Below are 18,035 nucleotides of genomic sequence, written 5' to 3' on the forward strand. Positions count from 1 at the left end.
GGTCAAACAAAGGGAAGTGGCGCGGCGTCATGGAGTGAAGCGCGCAATCCCGCTCCTGCTGAGAACGCGTTTGATAATTGAATACAAATTATCACACTGTTTGGAAAAGAAAATAAATGATTTATTCTGTTTTTTTTTTTTTTTTTAATCGTTACGGGAGTTGATTAATGATCCGGTTGTCTCGAGGTGGGGTGGGCGGTGGGGGGGCAAAGCAATTTGTGATTAACGGGAGAATAAATAATTAAAATTGGAGGAAAGAAAAGAGTTTATTTGCAGGGGAGGTGAGAAATGTTTGTGTTTGATTTGTTGAAAGTGACACTAGAATTTCATCTTTATATTTACCTGCACTCAAACATGTATGTGTTTATATATATATATATATTTATATTCATATATATATGACATATATATGTGAATGTATGTGTATATATATATGTGTTTGTATGCATGTAGGAGTATATATGTATTCATGCATATCCAGTGGTCTTTTATGTATTTGAATTTATGATATGAATTTAATTTATTCCAGAAGTGGGTTCATATGTTGATTTTTTTTTTTCAGATCTTAAATAAATTTTCCCCATTTGAAATAACAAACTCATTCGTTCCACCACCCCGCCCCAACAAACTCACAAAATAAGGATATTGATATAGAAAAACTCTGAAAAAGAAGGATAATAATACTGTAAAGGACAGCAAAAAGAAAAATCATGGTTATTGTAAACTTGCTTTTTCTAATGGCCCATGATGATTATTTAAAAAAGACAATGATATAAATTGATGCCACACAAGAGAACACAGTGGCCGCAATTCAGTCGATGCAAAGGTGTCATGAGGCGTTTTGCATTTTTGACTTTCTCGCTCTCGTATTCGTGTCATAATTTTTTTTTTCGTATTTCAAGGAAAAAATCAGCTTGAATAGCGTCTCGTATCTTAAAAATATCATTAAGGGGACCACTGTATGAAGAAAAAAAATATATACATCTGTATGTGTGTGTATATGTGTGCATGTGTGTGTATGTTTATATCTCCATGTGTGTGTATATAAATATATGTATATATATATATATATTTGTGTGTATACATGTATGTATATATGTATATACATATGTATATATATATGTTTGTGTGTATATATGTATTTCCGTATATATATATGTATGTGTGTATATATATGTATATATATATGTGTGTGTGTTTCTATATATGTATATATATATATGTATGTGTGTATATATGTATATATATTTGTGTATATATATATCTATGTGTCTGTATATATTTGTATATATATGTATTTGTGTATATATGTATGTGTTTGTGTATGTGTGTATATATACATATATATAGGTATGTATGTATATATACATGTATATGTATATATATGTGTGTGTATATATGTATTTGTGTATATATATTTGTATGTGTGTGTGTATGTTTATATCTATGTGTGTGTATGTTTGTGTGTATATGAATATATGTATATATGTATGTATGTATGTGTGTGTGTGTGTTTCTATATATGTGTATATGTATGTGTTTATATATATATATATTTGTGTATATATATATGTTTGTGTGTGTGTGTATATATATATGTTTGTGTGTGTGTGTGTATATATATATATATGTGCATGGTAAGGCCATAATAATTATTCCAGATTAATTAATTCACATTAATGGTTGATTAATTTGAGTGACACGTGCGCAACTTGCCCGAGAAGTCCGACTCCAGACAGAACATCGACCTCTCAAAGAAAACTTTGAGCTCCGAAAAAGGAGTGCGGATGTCCAGAAACTAATGAATCTATCTTACATTCTTTTTGTTTGTATGTGTGTGTGTGTGTGTGTGCGCGCGTGCGTGTGTGTGTGTGTGTGCATGCCTGCTTTTTTTTTAGTTGTGCCCACAGTACTGGCCGGAAAACGGCGTCCACCGCCACGGCCCAATCCAGGTGGAGTTCGTGTCGGCCGATCTGGAGGAGGACATCATCAGCAGAATATTCCGGATCTACAACGCGGCGCGGGTACGGCTGCAGCCGCCGGTGGCGTAAATAAAAACATTCCCCGGGCGGGAGAGAGAGAGAGAACAAAAGACCTTGTTCTTTCTTCCCTCGCTGCTTTTCGGTTCACTTTTATCGCTTGTTTTTTTTTTTCCCTTTTTTTTTTTTGTCACGGGAGCAGCCAATTTGTTCTGTGACCGCACATCTCGCACTTCCCACTCGCGCCGCCGGCCTGTCCACTCAAGCTGTGCAGAGGCAGAGTCGTTCCGTCCTTTAACTCGGGGGGGGGAATCGGTGCAGAGGCGCCGTCGGACTCGGCGAGAAAAGAAAAGCCGTCCGCTGACACCTTTTCGGGTTCAAACTTTCCTTCCCTTGTTTTTTTTCTCGCGGCGTTCGGCTAGCTGCGCCGCTAACAATCATGCGCTCCCACCAAGTCATTGCTATACAGTATACCATTGTTTTTAGGGGAGGTTACGTAGAAACCTTTATTTTTTTTTTTACAATTATTATACATCCTTATTTAAACTTATCGCTGCTGTCGTCCTTTTGTTTTTTTCTTCCTTCTTTATGGAACGAACGGAAGATTCATTCATTCCGTAATGCCGACCTACAGCCGCGTAGCTTTTACCTTCCCTTAGCATGTCCAGAAGTTTAACTTTATCTGCCATAGATAGCATCTTCCTGCCGTAGGTGCTTTTGTCGATCCAGAGCGTTTCGTCAACATTACGGGTTTTAGAGAAACTCGAAATCGCAAGAGAATTTGCACGTACGTTATGTAAATTAGGCGAGCTGTTTTACGTACGTGTACATATTAAACTGCAACGTTATTGACGCCCAGGTAGAAGCGGAGTGACTTTTTAGCCAATCAGAATGCAGAACACAATGCACGATGCAAATCCGTGAAGTAGCAAAACCGTGAAAAGTAAACCACATTATAGCGAGGGATCACTGTATACGCAATATAGCTTATATTGCTATATTTACAATATAGCGATGCCTTTTTCCGGCGCAGAAACCGGCTCAATGTGGTCGACCTTCTGCCTCGACCAGGATAGAAGGAAACAGGACAGAGAGATAGAAGCAGAATTTGAATAAGGCTTGGGACGGACAGGCGCTAATGATTGCCAGCTAATTAGAGATGATAAACTTTATTGATCTCCATTGGGGAAATTCTTTTGTCACAGCAGCGTAAGTTAAAATCAAAAAGGAAATAGATATGAATTTAAAAATGAGTAAAAATAAAAATAGAAAGGCAGAAGAAAAAAGAAAATCCACAAATAAATTCACAACAACAACATCGAGGAACAGTGAGGGTGAAAAATACAACAATTTATGTACAGTGACCAAAATGAATAGCAATGAATGAAATAAATAAGCAAAAATAGGCAGGATGTGTGAGGACTTGGACAAACAAGGATAAGAGAGACAGCAGAGTTTGGATATGATATGAATGGGGAAGGGTAGTGAGATCCTGGAATCAGAGTTGGACAGTCTGAACAATAAAAATAATAATAATAATAACATTAGCAATGACAGTTACATGCTAATAGCTCTTATGATTTAGCAATGAAATCAAGCGGTGACTCACATGTTGAAAAAAGTGCAGAGAAGATAGGAAGAGTGGGGAAATAGAAGTGCATCATGGGCTATCCCTCAGAAGAGTAAGCCTATGGTAGCATTGCTAGAGGTTAGCATTGCTAGAGGTTAGCCTTGCGCTAACTTTTAAGTCTTCTCTAAAAGAAAGGATTCTAGTCCGTCCAGATGGAGTTTGGAAGACGGTTCAACATCTCTGCTTTAAGGGACTCCACGAGTCGCCTTGCGTCCCGGGTTCCAATTGCGACGCAACCTTATCGTGGAGCGGTTTCAACAAAAAAAATGCAAAAATTACAGAATCTTAACAATCCTTACGGCCGTATATGAGCAGAAGTGTCAGGTCGGTCTGTTGTGGAGGGGGTTTGAACAGCCCCTATGCAGAAGAGCTATTTCCCCATTTCATTGGTATCTGCATAGCATGCTTGTGTTGTAACGTCCTCTGGCCGAGGGAGGCGCCGCATGCTATAAACGCAGCGCATCTAATCACGCATGATCGCCGACAAGTATTATCGATCAATATGTCCGAGGGTGATTTAAAGCGTCTGTATCTCAGGGGGCGTAACTATCTGTCTGCTGCAGCAACAGCTCATCTATCATCCCGTCAATCTCCGCTCGGCCCCGTTGCCCGTCGCCGGCGGGGCTTAGCCGAGCCGCGTCTTTGCAGCACGATAGCATCTTTGCGCGGCAGTGATTAACCCGCCGCCGCCGCCGCCGCCGCCGAATGCCAACCTCGTCTAACAAGCGTGTCCCTTCCCTTCCCCCAGCCTCAGGACGGGTACCGAATGGTGCAGCAGTTCCAGTTCCTGGGCTGGCCCATGTACCGGGACACGCCCATGTCCAAGCGCTCCTTCCTCAAGCTGATCCGACAGGTGGACAAGTGGCAGGAGGAGTACGACGGCGGAGAGGGACGCACGGTGGTCCACTGTTTGTGAGTGCGACTCATTCACGGGGAAACATCTCCATCTGCTGGCCCGAGGCCTTCGCCGCAGCCGAGGAAGCTACCGAGCGACCGCTTCCGGCCATAGCAGGCGAAGATTAGCAAGAAATCGGCTACAACCTTTGCAACTTTGGACGCAAGGAATGAGAAATCGTCCGATAAGTCGGCGAGAAACTGCGAGATACCCGTCAATTAAGTCGGGAAGTCATGACTCGGGAATCGTACCATGCGCTTTGGAAGAAAACACCCCCAAAATAATGGTGATGAAACATATCAGATTAGAATTATCGGGGAATCGGCGAAGCGTTAGCTGAAATACAAGACGCAATTAGCCGAAGCCAGAGCAAGAAGCAACCCGAAGATATATGTGTGTGTGTGTGTGTGTGTGTCGTGTACAGGAATGGCGGCGGGCGTAGCGGAACCTTCTGCGCCATCAGCATCGTGTGCGAGATGCTCCAGCACCAGCGCTCGGTGGACGTTTTCCACGCCGTTAAAACGTTGAGGAACAACAAACCCAACATGGTGGACCTGCTGGTGAGTAGCCTCCGCCGCCGCATCCGTTCATTCGTTCATCCCTTCATCGGTGGGGGCGGAGCCAGAGGCGGGGCTTAACCCGAAAGAGCCACATTCAGTCTCTTTAGAGTCTTCGGATCGGCCTTCTCGTTGTGAGGCGCTAACCGCTAGCGTAAGTTTACAACTTTTAACTAGCTCTTTAAATGTTATTCGTCTTCCATTAATCGACGCCCCCTCGCAGGGTTCGGCTTCTTAACCACGCAAGGATGAATATTTCAAAGATGAGCCGATCGTTAAAAGGCGGGGGGTTGTTTGCCCGAGGCGGCGCCCCCTGGTGGCAAACAATCGAACCGCTCACGCGCATCCACAAGGCCCGAGGTCAGATGTAGGGAAATACAAACGTTGACGCCGGTCCGACACCCACGCTCTTCACTTCCACGGAGTGACTCTACAGGATGATTGGGTGGATGCGGAAGTGACTGGATATCTCTGCGGTTTCTCGCTCCCGAGCCGGCGTCATATAGCGACCCACCCGGTGTGCCGCTTCTAGACGAAACTCAGCCTTAGCGGGGGAACGAGATTTCTCATTTCCAACACAAAGACCCGGAAAAAAGACCCCTCTGTATGTTGAGTGAGTGAAGGAGTGGCCGTATCTCTAGAGGACCAGGGAATGGGGGCAATAGTTGTATGCCTATATGACTTACGAATGAGGGTGATTGGTCATGTCTCTTTACGATGAGTGAATGAATGGTCGTATGTCTCCTTCAGTGGCCCCCTGATCGCCCCAGAGTGAACCTTAACCCCCCCACCCCTCTAGTGAGTTCAGGTATATATATTGTCCTGAAGGACATGGGTCATTTGTTTGAAGACAGCAATGTCCGTATTCTGGCCAGAGAAGACAGATGGTTCAAGAGATGAGTCAAAGAAGTCGTCAATGAACTGAAGCTCATGTGATCCAACAGGTTTCACTCCTCTGTTAAGTTTGTGGAGGCTCTTTCTTGTTGAAATCTTCTTGTCTTGGCAACTGGACTTCAAGATGTTCTACCCCTCATCTGAGAGGCTCTTCAGGATGGTTTTTCCATTTTGACAAAGATGGTTTCTTTGACGCTTCTATCAAACCAGAAAACGGGCCAGAAAACGGACAGTGCTGTCTTCAAACGAATGGCACTTGTCCTTCGGGTGTAGGTGGACCGCGGTATCCTGTTCTGAAGTGGTGGCTCTCCTGTTTTGGGCCATCCCTTTGTGCAGATGTTGTTTGGTCTCTCCAATATAGGCGTCATCACAATCCGCAGTGGAAGTGATAGCATTCTCTATCTTGTGTCTGTTTGTCCTTGGAGTGCACCGGTTTTTGCCTCAGGGTATCACGGGGTTTGAAATGTACCGGTAGGTGGTGTTTGTCGAACACCCTTCGGAGTTTCTCCGAAACACCAGCAACATACGGTATGACGATGTTCTTTCATTTGTTGTTTACGTCTCCCTCCCGTTCTACGTTCCTGCAGCCGGTGGTTTCTGATTTGGCGAAGGCCCAGTTAGGGTAGCCACAGGATCACAAGGCTTTCCTAACATGTTGTTTCTTGGTCTTGCTTCCTTCTGATTAGCCCCTGTTTGTGCTCAAGGGAGTGGCTGAAAAGTAGATACTGGTTTCCTTACTGTCACATCCCAATCCGGGTAATCCCAATAAGTTGCTCTTTTGGTCCACCCTTAGCATAACAACCCGCCTTACACCTAGTTTCTGCAGGTCAACTCTTCCATGTAGACAACAAGCCACCATAATCTAGACCCTGCCCAAAAAAACTGGCGGTTATATTCGGAAACTGATGGAGCCTCCGGTTCAGGGGCGAAACATCTTGAAGTGAAGAAAGTCCAGTTGCCAAGACAAGAAGATTTCGACAAGAATTCACCATGAGCCGGATGATTGAGAGCCTCCACAGACATACCGGATGAATGAATGCCTGTCTGGGTTTTTAGTTTAAACTGTGTTTGGTCTGTTATGTCCCATGTTACACTCCGGGAGGGGAAGGGTGAGCGACATGAAGTCCATGTTCCTCCTCCTAAACTTCTTCATGATGTGTCTCCTCTTGTCTCCCTCCAGGACCAGTACAAGTTCTGCTACGAGGTGGCCCTGGAGTACTTGAACTCGGGTTAAGTTCCGGCGGCTGCACGCCTGGACAAAGCTTTTGGGTGGGGACTTGTTTTTCGCGGGCGACTCCAACCCAGGACCCCCCAACCCAACCCACCCCACCACCTCCACCCGGGCCCGGGCGGTGAAGCGGTTGCGAGGACGGGCGAGTTCTAGGGGGCCCTTTTTTTTTTTTCAAGCCGGAAAGCCGGAGGGAGCACAAAGAGCTGTTTCTTTCTTTCTCTTCTGCAGTGAGTCGCCTCCTCTCTGGACTCCCCCGTACCTCCTCCAACCCCCTCTCCTCTCAGTCGTCCTCGCCTCGATCCCCGTCGGACGACAAGCGCTTAAACGGAATCGACCCCCTTCCCCCCTCGGAATGCGACTGTACATAACGTGACGTGTCCATTTTTACGCCCCTCCGGTCCGGGGAACTCCCGGCCTGAATATCGCTACGTGTACATTCCCGACTTCTCCGCGCTTCGTACTGTGTGCTGAGGACAGCCGGCCGCCTGGCGATCATCCGCTTCCCTTGTTTTCCTGCACCGGGACCCAAAGCTTTATTTTGCACTCCCATCGAGTTCTTGTTGTGCATATTGTACAGACCTCTGTAGATTATTTATTCGCGGTATGTACTTCTCTGTGACTCGCTGTCAGTGACAATCATACGTTGTATAGGGTTTGTTGACTTGTAATTGTGTGCTTTTTCTTTTTTTTCTTCCTTTCCCCGGTCCTCCCGAGTGACCGACGGGTTCCATTGTAAAGACAAAAACTCCCTATATATATATATATATACATATATATATATAAACGTGTCAACAGTAAAAGCATCCCAGGCCTCTTCTTGAGCCAAGCGGAGAAAGAGAGATGGTGCTGGGGCGCCATCTAGTGGTGATTTCACCTCTTCCGAGCCCACCGTTGGTCGCTTCCTGGAACGTCATGTGTTCATTCTGCTGTTTGTGAACGGGGAGCGGTGAGCTGCACCGCCAGGAGCTGGTGCAACTAACAAAAAAAAAAAAAGGGTAGCGGTTAGCACGGTCCCCGGTTGGATTCCAAAGGAGGGCCTGCCGTTGCCGTGGTCTCCCCCGTGTCTGCAAGAGGTTCCTCCAGGTTCTTCCCACAACGACCCAAAGGAGGCTCATTGGTAACCACAAGTGGTTCGGATGTCTGCGAGAGGGCGAGTGGTTGTATGTCCGTATACGAGGTATCGTTATTGAGTGGCGGTCCAGGGTGAACCCGGCCTCTCCACCGATGACAGCTGGGAAAGCCTCCAGCCCCGGTGAAGACCCCTTCCGAACAGAGCGGGTCGGGACCAACGCTCTTTAAGATACAAATCCAAGTGTCTGTACTGTGACCAGAGTGGAGCAGGAGCTGAAAATTTGGACCGTCTTGTTGTCTTTGTCTCCCCTTGGTGGCGGGATTGCCAAAAGGCATGTCTGAAAAGGGGCGGGAAACATGCTGAGATGATTTACCACTCCTCTTGGTCACTCCCGTGACCATGTCTGACCCTTAAATGAGCGGCGTTTCCTCATGTTTTAATTCCGAATGCGTATTTCCTGAGGCCGCAAGGGGAGAGCTGGGATGTCCACGGTTTCCTGCTGTCGTCACCGGCCTGACCTTTTTAAACTTTTTTTGTTTCCTTACCATTTTCAAGTGGTTTCCATGTGTTTCTTTGGATTTCAGATTGGAAAATTCATGTGTCCGATAGCTTTACCCCTTATCCTGCCCAAGGGGGCAATTTAGGGTCTCCCTTGAGCATCCTGCAAGTTTTTTGGGTGCGAACCGGAGAACCCAGACGAACTCCAGCAAACTCGGGGAGAACATGAGGACTCCACAATGAAAGGAATCCAACCGGAGACCTCTCAGCTACGCCCACTGCACCGCCGTCCGAGTGTATTTACTAAATAAGCAAATTGTTGATTTCCCAGTTGTCCGATGACCCTTTCCAAGTACAGCAGGTCTGGACCGCCGCTCTTTAAGACGATCTACCGGAACCCAATATTTGGCGACGGCGCTGAGGAAACGACTGCCTTTTACTTTTGGAGAAACATCTGACCGGTCGCAGCTCATCCTGGGCGACCCTTCTGCTCCCTCGACCGTCCGGAGGAGGCGCAGCTCCTAGTACCTTCGTACCTTCATCCTGAGACGATGGTCTGCATACAAGTTGATGCTTTTCTGTCTTCTGGCAATACAGCATTCAGTTTGGTGGTATTTAACGCTTCCCTTCTCAGTGACGTCATTTACTTATTCCAAAGCATTGGGGGGGATTCCCTTATTTGTACAGGGGGCGGTAACTTGAACTCACTGAGAAATGACTTGGATGAGATTGGAAGAGATCGGGCCAAAGATCATGAAGTTCGCCAGCAGCTACAAGACAATAGCAACAACTTCAGGCTAAATAGTTTCTTAAAAGTTAATATGGAGTTTGATTCCTTATTCTTTATCATTTTCATTCATTGTCATGAAGCTGAATGATTGATTTCTTGTTAATTACTCTCAAATATCCCCTCATCAGGCAAGAGACGCCCGGTTTATTAGTGCGGCCCATCTGAGATGATTTTACCCGAGCGGATATTGAGATTATATCAGAACTTCCTCCTAGATTTATTTATTTTTCACAGGTTGCACTGTGGGGAGGAAGTCTGGAGTAGCAGAGAAGCACGTTTCGGTGGCGCAGGACATGTATGGCCGCCGCAAGACAGCGATGAGGCATGACCGAGGAGTTCTGAGCCCCTTCTTGTTGGCTACGGTGACAGACAGGCTGGCAGGACTACCATGTTTTGTAGACAACATTGTGACCTATAGTGACAGCAGGGGACAGGTGGAGGAACATCTAGAGAGGTGGCGGTATGCTCTGGAGAGCAAGGGAGGAAGGTCAGCCACAACAAAACAGAACATGTGTGGGAATGAGAGGAACCCAAGTGGAACGGTGAGGCTACATGGAGTGGAGATGAAGAAGGTGGAGGTCTTTAAGTACTTTGGGTCAACAGTCCAGAGCAATGGGGAGGGTGGACAGGAGGTGAAGAAACAAGTGGGAGCAGGCTGGAACGGGTGGAGAAAAAGTGTTAGGGGCACGTTCAGGTTTAGAGACACTTGAGGAGACGACAGCAGATATGGGGATGGGGGGGTTCCTCCATGGGAGTGAGGAGGATCTGGTGGGAGTCCATCAGAGAGAGACAGCACATGGTAGATGTTCTTGACATAAAAGGGATAGTTTGGACTAGGACAGAGGAGGGATGCTGAAGACCACCGATCTTTCCCCGATTATCCAGAGTTGGAGGAGCAGCAGTTGGAGCAGTGAGGCCCAGACTCCCTCTCCCCCACCAGATGGTCCAGCTCCTCTGGGGGGACCTCGAGGCGTTCCCAAGCCAATCTGGAGACAGAGTCTCTCCAGCTGGTCCTGGGTCTTCCCCGTAGTCTCCTCCCAGATGGACATGCCTGGGATACCTCCTCGTCCAGGAGTAGCCAGATGCCCCGAGCCACCTCATATGACTCCTCTCTATGCGAAGGAGCAATGACTCCAAGCTCCTCCTGGATGACCATGTGGTGGGAACTCATTTCGCCCACTCGTATCCGCGATCTCGTTCTTTCGGTCACTACCCACAGCTCGTGACCATAGGTGAGGTCTGAGAACGTAGATCGACCGGTAAATTGAAAGCTTTGCCTTTCGGTTCAGCTACCTTTACACCACGACAGACCGGTACAGAGTCCGCATCCCCCGCAGATGCCGCACCGATCCCCCCGTCCATCTCCCGCTCCATCCTTCCATCACTTGTGAACAAGATACTTGAAGATACAGAACCTCTTCCTCGACCCGGAGTGGACACTCCACCCGTTTCCGGTTGAGCACCACGGTGTCTGATTTGGAGGTGCCGATCCTCCTCCCGGTTGCGAACCCCGAAGCTGGAGATCACGGCCTTACGAAGCCAACGGAACCACATCATCGGCAAAAAGCAGAGACTCGATTCCGAGGCCGCCAAACCCCCTCGACTCCCTGGCTTCACCTAGAAATTCTGTCCATAAAAGTTCATTCATCCTCTTCCTTCGCACTGAAACCGCCTCCTCTTCAGAGTTGAAGAGCTTCAGAAAATCTCCGTAACAACTTTTCAACCTCACTTTCATCTAAAGTTACCAATGAAGTCGTTCTGTTTTCCAGCTTTTGGAAACCCGTCGGTGACGGTGAATTCTTTCCCGCTGCGAGGATCCACTTGTGGACCTCAAAATAGGATACCCAGTTTTGTGAATGGTCGCAAATTTTGGGATTCGTGCTGCAAAACTAGCATCTTCTCTGCGTTGAGCTTTTGCGTCCGTCTCGTTTTTGCACGCCCGATGGCCGTTAGCGAAATTAGCACGGTCGTCGGCGTGGGAGGTCAGATGGAGGCAGATGATTGGCTGCGGCGAGGCCTGAAGGGAGCTTCTGAACGCCGATCTCCCGCCACAAGAGGTCACTGGAAGGATTCTCGAATCCTGTCGCTTCCTCCTCCTCTTTTGTCGCACCAGAAAAATCCAGATGGTCGCGGCTTCGGGCGACGGTTTCATGTTCCGTCTTTAAATTGTTCATGCGCGGGGAGGGGGAGCGGAGGGTGGAGGCTCGAAACCAGATGTTTCCTGAAGTCAGGAAGTGGAGGGACCCTGCAGAGGGTGGTGGGGGTTGGCGAGCGAATCAAGTTGGGTATTTGAACCCGAACGCCTCGTGACCCGATGCACCAGGAGGCTGGAGTTTTCCCCCCAAAAAAACACAGTGTGCATTGGTCCGGGATTGATTTTTCATGAGCCTCCAAAGAGCCGGAGAACATCCAGGCCTCTTGCTTCTGCAGACCTTCACGCCTGCAGGTTCACGCTCTGTCCAGGAGGTGGCGGCGTTGAATGTGGAGATGTTTCACCAGGTGGCAGGAGAAGAAGGATCAGACTCTGGACTCCATTTACCTGCAATGCTTCAACGTCAGTTAATATGACACACACACACACACACACACACGCGCGCGCGCGCACATTAGTGCTAATTTAAATGTGATTTTTTTTTTTTTTTTTTTTTTTAAGTGCTAACATGTTTTCTGCAGGTTGAATCACATGAGGTGACAGCTTGAAAACAATGATAATAAAAGTCTTATTGTAAAAGAAATAGCTTTAATTTATAAGATAAGACGATACTTTATTGACATCCGTATTTTGGGGGATTTTTTTTTTTTTTTTTTTGTCACAGCAGCGCAACAATGACAATATCAATAAATGTGAGTATAAATATAAGTAAATGGTGGCAAAAGACATAAAATAGACAGAAAAATGAACAGGGATTAACAGAAAAATGAAAAAATACAACAGCATAATAGGACAATTGAAAGAATATTGAATTTATATACACGCACATACATATATATAAACGTATCTAGACCTATTTTCTGTTTCTAAGCAATACTATTAAAAATTCAATTCTCATATTATATGATATAAAATATATATTATATTGTGAATTTCTAAGCATTATTATAAAAAATACAATTCGTATATAATAGTATATAAAGTAATATATTATGAGCAGTCTTTGTTTATTTCTGATTTATTTAATAAATAAATACATTTATTTATTCTTTTGTATACCTATTTTTTGTCATCATTTTTAGTATTATTGTCGTTATCAATATTATGATTATTTTATTTAAATGAATATAAAGTGTGCACTCGTAACTCCTGTGCTTTAAAAATTAGTTATGATTCTATATTTTCAATGTTAATCATTTTAACCTAATCATTTTTTATTCCATATATAATTTATGTGTAATTATGTTTCTAAGCAATACTATTAAAAATTAAATTATCATATTATATAATATAAACTATATTATTATGAATTTCTAAGCATTATTATTAAAAATATAATTCGTATATAATAGTATATAAAGCAATATATCATGAGCAGTCTTTGTTTATTTCTGATTTATTTAATAAATGAATACATTTAGTTATTCTTTTGTATACCTATTTTTGTTATCATTTTAGTATTATTATCGTTATCAATATTATGATTGTTTTATTTAAATGAATATAAAGCACTCCTGTGCTTTAAAAATTAGTTCCATATTTTCAGTGTTAATCATTTTTAACCTAATCATTTTTTATTCCATATATAATTTATGTGTAATAATGTTTAAGTAAGATATGGCTTGATCTCCGTGTACGCAGACGACAACCCGCTAATGAATAAATAATCAACGCCGGACGAAAAAACAAGAAGCGCCGGTATTTTTCAACGTTAGCCGGCGTGCACACATTAGCCGCCGCGCGAGGAGGGGTCGGAGGTCGACACGAGGAGGGGTCGGAGGTCAACCGAAGCAACCGGAGCACAGCGGCCTGCTTCCATCTCCCTGGGGACCCCGTTATTCTCCAGGCCGGCGTCCTCGCCTGCCTCCTTCGTGCTCGTCCATCTCATACGGGGAAAAAAGAAAAAAAAAAAAGCGGCGTGACTCCGCGGTTTATCTTCGCGTCGGCCCGGGAGGAAGAGAAGGACGGATCGATGGTCGCTATCAGGCCGGCGGCGCACAAAAAAAAAAAAAAAAAAAAATCCCCCCTGCCGAGCTCCCGCGTCCATATCTTGTGTTTTCTGCTGTGTGTGTGCAGACGGGACGGGGTTTGACGCGATTGCACCGTCAGCTCTCTCTCAGATGTGGCGAATGCATATTTCAGCAGGTTGACTTTACATATTTCAGGAGCCCCTCGAGTCGTCTGGGCGCCTTTTTTTTCGGAGATTGTCGTTTTCTCAGGCGACGCCGGAGGTCAAATGTAATCCTTGGAAACCGACGACGACTCGGCGGCGGGCGGCAGGCGGCGGCCGTCCGGCGGCGGCGGCGGCGGCTTCTCCTCGGCGCATACGATCAGTCTGTTGCCATAGCAGCCCCCGCGGAGCTCTCCTGCCCGTCAGTCTCGGGGAGAAGACGAGTGAACCGGCGGTGCCCCCATCCAGAGAGGCCTGCGTGTCTTCATCTGTTGCCATGGCGCCGTAATAGCGTTCCAGATAGATTTGGCGTGGCAGGGAGTCACTTCCTTTATCTTCCGATGCATTATATCGAGCCGAGCTTGTCTGTGTTCGGAGCTCGCGACATGGTGAGCAAAACACACACACACGCACACACACACACACGCACAGACAGCCAAAGGGGGATATTGTAGATGTCAGGAAGTGTATCTGCTCTGAGATCTGGAGCGCCGGGTAAATAGAGGGGCTGGGGAAGACACACACACGCACACACGCACACACACACACACACACACAGCTGGAACCATGTTCAGAAGAGGGAGATCCAGTTGATGACCTTTTTACAATAGTTATACACTAGTAATAAAGTAGTAATAGCAAAATGTGGCTTAATTATGGTGTTATAAGATGCAGGAAGGTGGTGTTTTTAACAGCTTTCCCGCCAATTAGCCGCCCAGTTCACACATATCGTCGGAATAACAAACATCTGAGAAAATGCGTGGCGTTTGCATAATGTCAACGTCATTAAGACGCCGTTATTTACACATCTTAACGGAGGTCCTCGATTTAACTCAGTTTTTAGTCTCTCTGTCCCAGAAACTTATGGGTGGAGCCGCTGAAAAAGACGGAGCTGTAAGTTTTCAGAAATTTGCACTAAAATAATATATATATATATATTTTTTTTTTGTGCATCGAGAGATCGATCTGATGACCTTTCAGACCTTTTAACTCCCATTCCTGCAGGCCGTCCCTCCTCGCTGCGGACGCCATCCGTCGCCCGGACCATCTGGTCCCCTCGCCGCGAGGACGGAGGGCCGTCGCACGCCGTGACTCAGGTCTCCTCCGCCCCGACATCTCCGACGTCTGCTGCTTCGTGACCTTTCGGAGATGTTTCTCAGCAGGAACCGAGAAGCGGGTCGTCTTTTCTGATTTTTTTTTTTTTTTTTTTTTTGGCGTGATGGGAAACCAGATTCAATTTTTAGAATGGGTTCATTAGCTGGAGTGTGGGGATGCAAACAGTCCTAAGCTGCAGGTCAAATTGTGGCGTTATTGTGCATCAGATGAGGGAAAAAAGGTGAAGAAACGTGTTCGAGCAGATTGGAATGGGTGGAGAAAAGAGTATTTTCAATCAATATTGACGTTAGAAACTCCTTATTTTTTCCTTTTGTTGAATTTCGTTTGGATGATTACATATAAAATAATGTCGGTACATTTATATGCTCATCAAAGATTTTAAAGTTGAAATAAAATGCCAAAAAATTTAAATATTTAAATAAAAAATTTCATATTGTTCAATTCATGATGCCTCGTCGGCAAATTATTATAAATTATATTATTATAAATTATTATATTTATTATTATAAATTAAATTATATTATTATTATATTATATTATTATAAAATTTGGCAACTTGGTGAACAAAATGAAAATCGCCATTTAGATATTTCAATTTTTTGGCTTTTTTTTTTTTTCAATTTTAAAATCATTAATAATAATATAAATGTACTGACTGACAATATTTTGGAGAAAAAAAATTCAAGGAAAAAAAATTAAAAAGTAAAAAATAAGTTTCTAAATTCAATATTGATTGAAAATACTTTAAAATATTAAAGTTTTCAAAGGAAAAAATAGATGGCGGGACGGATGAAAAAAAAACCTGCAGGCCGCAGGCTGTAAAATACCCAGGCGTGATTTATAGGATCATTAATGATTTTAAAGTTGAAATAAAATGCAAAAAAAATGGGGAGCGCCGGATCAAACCATTTTCATAGGTCAGATGGTACATTCCATCCGTCCATCCATCTTTCCATGCATTCATCCATCTGTAACATCTATCCATCAAACCACCCTGGATGGATGGACGAATTGAAAGAGAGAATGTTTGGATGTCTCTGTATGAGGCGCAGTGATTGGTTCAGGCTGAGCCCCACTGTGATAGGCTCCGCCCCCGCAGCCCTGCATGCATAGATGATAAAATGAAAGGATGAAATGAGTTACACATGTTATAAATTATTATTACTATTGGGCAGACCTTGGCATGTTTATATTTTGCATTTTTATCCGGCCCGCCAAACTATTTTCTTTGAATTTTTCAATAAGTTTTTTCAATCAATATTGAATTTAGAAACTTTTTTCCTTTTGTTTAATTTTTTTTTTTTATTATTACATACAAAATAATGTCAGTATATTTATAGGAGCATTCAATGCCAAAAAATGTAAATATTTAAATTGCAATTTTCATTTTGTTCAATTTACATGGTACCTAGTTGGCCCAGGTTTAAAAATTAAAAAAGAAATGTGTCTGCCAGCCAAAATAATAACGCACCCCTGATCTAGAGCGAAGACCGAAGAGGAGATTTATGGATGTAATGGGAGGGAATGAGAATATGTGTGAGAAAGGAGGATATAGAATATCGGGTTAGAAGGAGAAAGATGAGATAAGGAAAGGAAAGGACTGGAAAGGTTAGTGCGGGATCGGATAGGATGGTGACGGAAAAGATAGGATTGTGTAGGATAGGATAGTGTAGGCTAGGCTAGGCTATCATAACAAAACTCAAATGTAGGACAATGGAAATGGACTTCACTGATTCACCGAAACAGCAGACAAGAGGTTGATTTATTTGCCCCAAACTTGCAAACTGCACCTTTAACGCGTGAGTCTGTTCCAGCGAAAAAGGCCTCCCGGCACGATTAACCACGCCGGACGCTTTCCAAGCGTGTCCTCCGTGACGCCCTGCCTGTTCTGTCGCCTCCCCGCTCCCACCGCTGACAGATTTATCTCACGCGCTTCAACGCCTTCCATCTAAAAAAAAACAAAACAAATGAATTAGCAGCGGTGGCCGGCGGTAGATCAACCACCCCCTGACATCTGGACGTGGGATGCTTATAAGTGCGGAGCCTCCGAGGCCCGACGTGACCGGAGAGACTCTCCGGCGTCTGTCTTTCACGTGGGATCATGTCAGTTTTATCCCCGCCGGTGTCGACTTGATCAGGGAAACGGCGAGACGCCAAACAATTCACTAGTCCTCCCGTGCTTCCGCGCACCATACGCCCGTTATTACCGCTTGTAATTCACCCTTTGGGTTTGATTTATTGCTTTTATAGCCACTTAGCATTTCGCGGGGCTAGTTTTGTTTTTTTCGCCGACAGCTCCCTCTTCATTAGTCTGCTCGCCGCCGGAGGAAACCCTCCAAAAAAACAAAAAAAAAAAAAACAAGCTAACGCCGCCAGGCGGTTAAACAAGCACTAAAGTCTGAACGCTCCCCTTATTCTTCTGTTATTGCTATCGTGCGTCCATTAAATCTGTCCAGGTCTCGCTTTGCTTCGCGCCAAAGCCTAAATCTCGGACCGGCAGAAAAAAAAGCAGGTTAGTGGCCGGAACAGAACGCCCGGGTGGATAATGAGGTGTCTGCCGTTTAGGACGGCGACAACTTCTTTATTGGAGAAACAGAACCTGAACAAAGACTTCACTTGCACCTGGAGGACAAGGGCCTCTTCTTTAGAGCATCGTCCAGCATCCGAGTGGTTCGAGAGAGGAGTCAAAGAAGGCACCGCCAAACCAGAGAGACCCTTGTCCTGGACGAGGCGAGTCCCCTGGAGTCGCTACCTTCGTTCCCCGAATGACGGGAAAACAACGAGGCCGTTCCGTCGAGCTAGCTGCTGCACAACAATTCGCTCATTAGCGCAGTGAACCCGACGTCCGACCCCGTGGGTTCCAGACCGGAAACTCCCCGTTGGACACGGCGTAATTTGACATTGAGAAAACCCAGTCGCTGTAGTGTTCGAAAATATTGTGACTGTTAATGAATCTTTTTTTTTTTCCCCCTCGCCTGTGAAGCCAAATTAAATTGATGTATTTGCTTTTGCATTCGGCCCCAGTGTGCGCTCCGCGGTACACAACTCATT

The 18,035-nt window shown here is 45.0% G+C and overlaps 1 protein-coding gene across 7 annotated transcripts in view; it reads left to right on the top strand.

Moving 5' to 3' along the window:
- LOC147230110 (receptor-type tyrosine-protein phosphatase mu) overlaps positions 1-12,443 on the top strand; it is a 186,283-nt gene extending 173,840 nt beyond the window's left edge. For 4 of the 7 annotated variants that reach the window (XM_086153265.1, XM_086153266.1, XM_086153270.1 and 1 more), the window contains 4 exons: positions 1,899-2,024; positions 4,358-4,521; positions 4,929-5,064; positions 7,136-12,443. In XM_086153265.1, the coding sequence (XP_086009391.1) occupies positions 1,899-2,024; positions 4,358-4,521; positions 4,929-5,064; positions 7,136-7,189 (480 nt within the window). In that variant the 3' untranslated portion in view covers positions 7,190-12,443. The remainder of the gene's footprint in view (positions 1-1,898; positions 2,025-4,357; positions 4,522-4,928; positions 5,065-7,135) is intronic. The other 3 variants (XM_086153268.1, XM_086153269.1, XM_086153272.1) reach the window with 2 other exon arrangements.
- The last annotated feature ends 5,592 nt before the right edge of the window (positions 12,444-18,035 follow it).

This window comes from Fistularia commersonii, chromosome 10 (assembly GCF_037954325.1).
Source record: "Fistularia commersonii isolate RoL2024-O1a breed Wild chromosome 10, RoL_Fcom_v1.0, whole genome shotgun sequence".
NCBI lineage: Eukaryota > Metazoa > Chordata > Actinopteri > Syngnathiformes > Fistulariidae > Fistularia > Fistularia commersonii.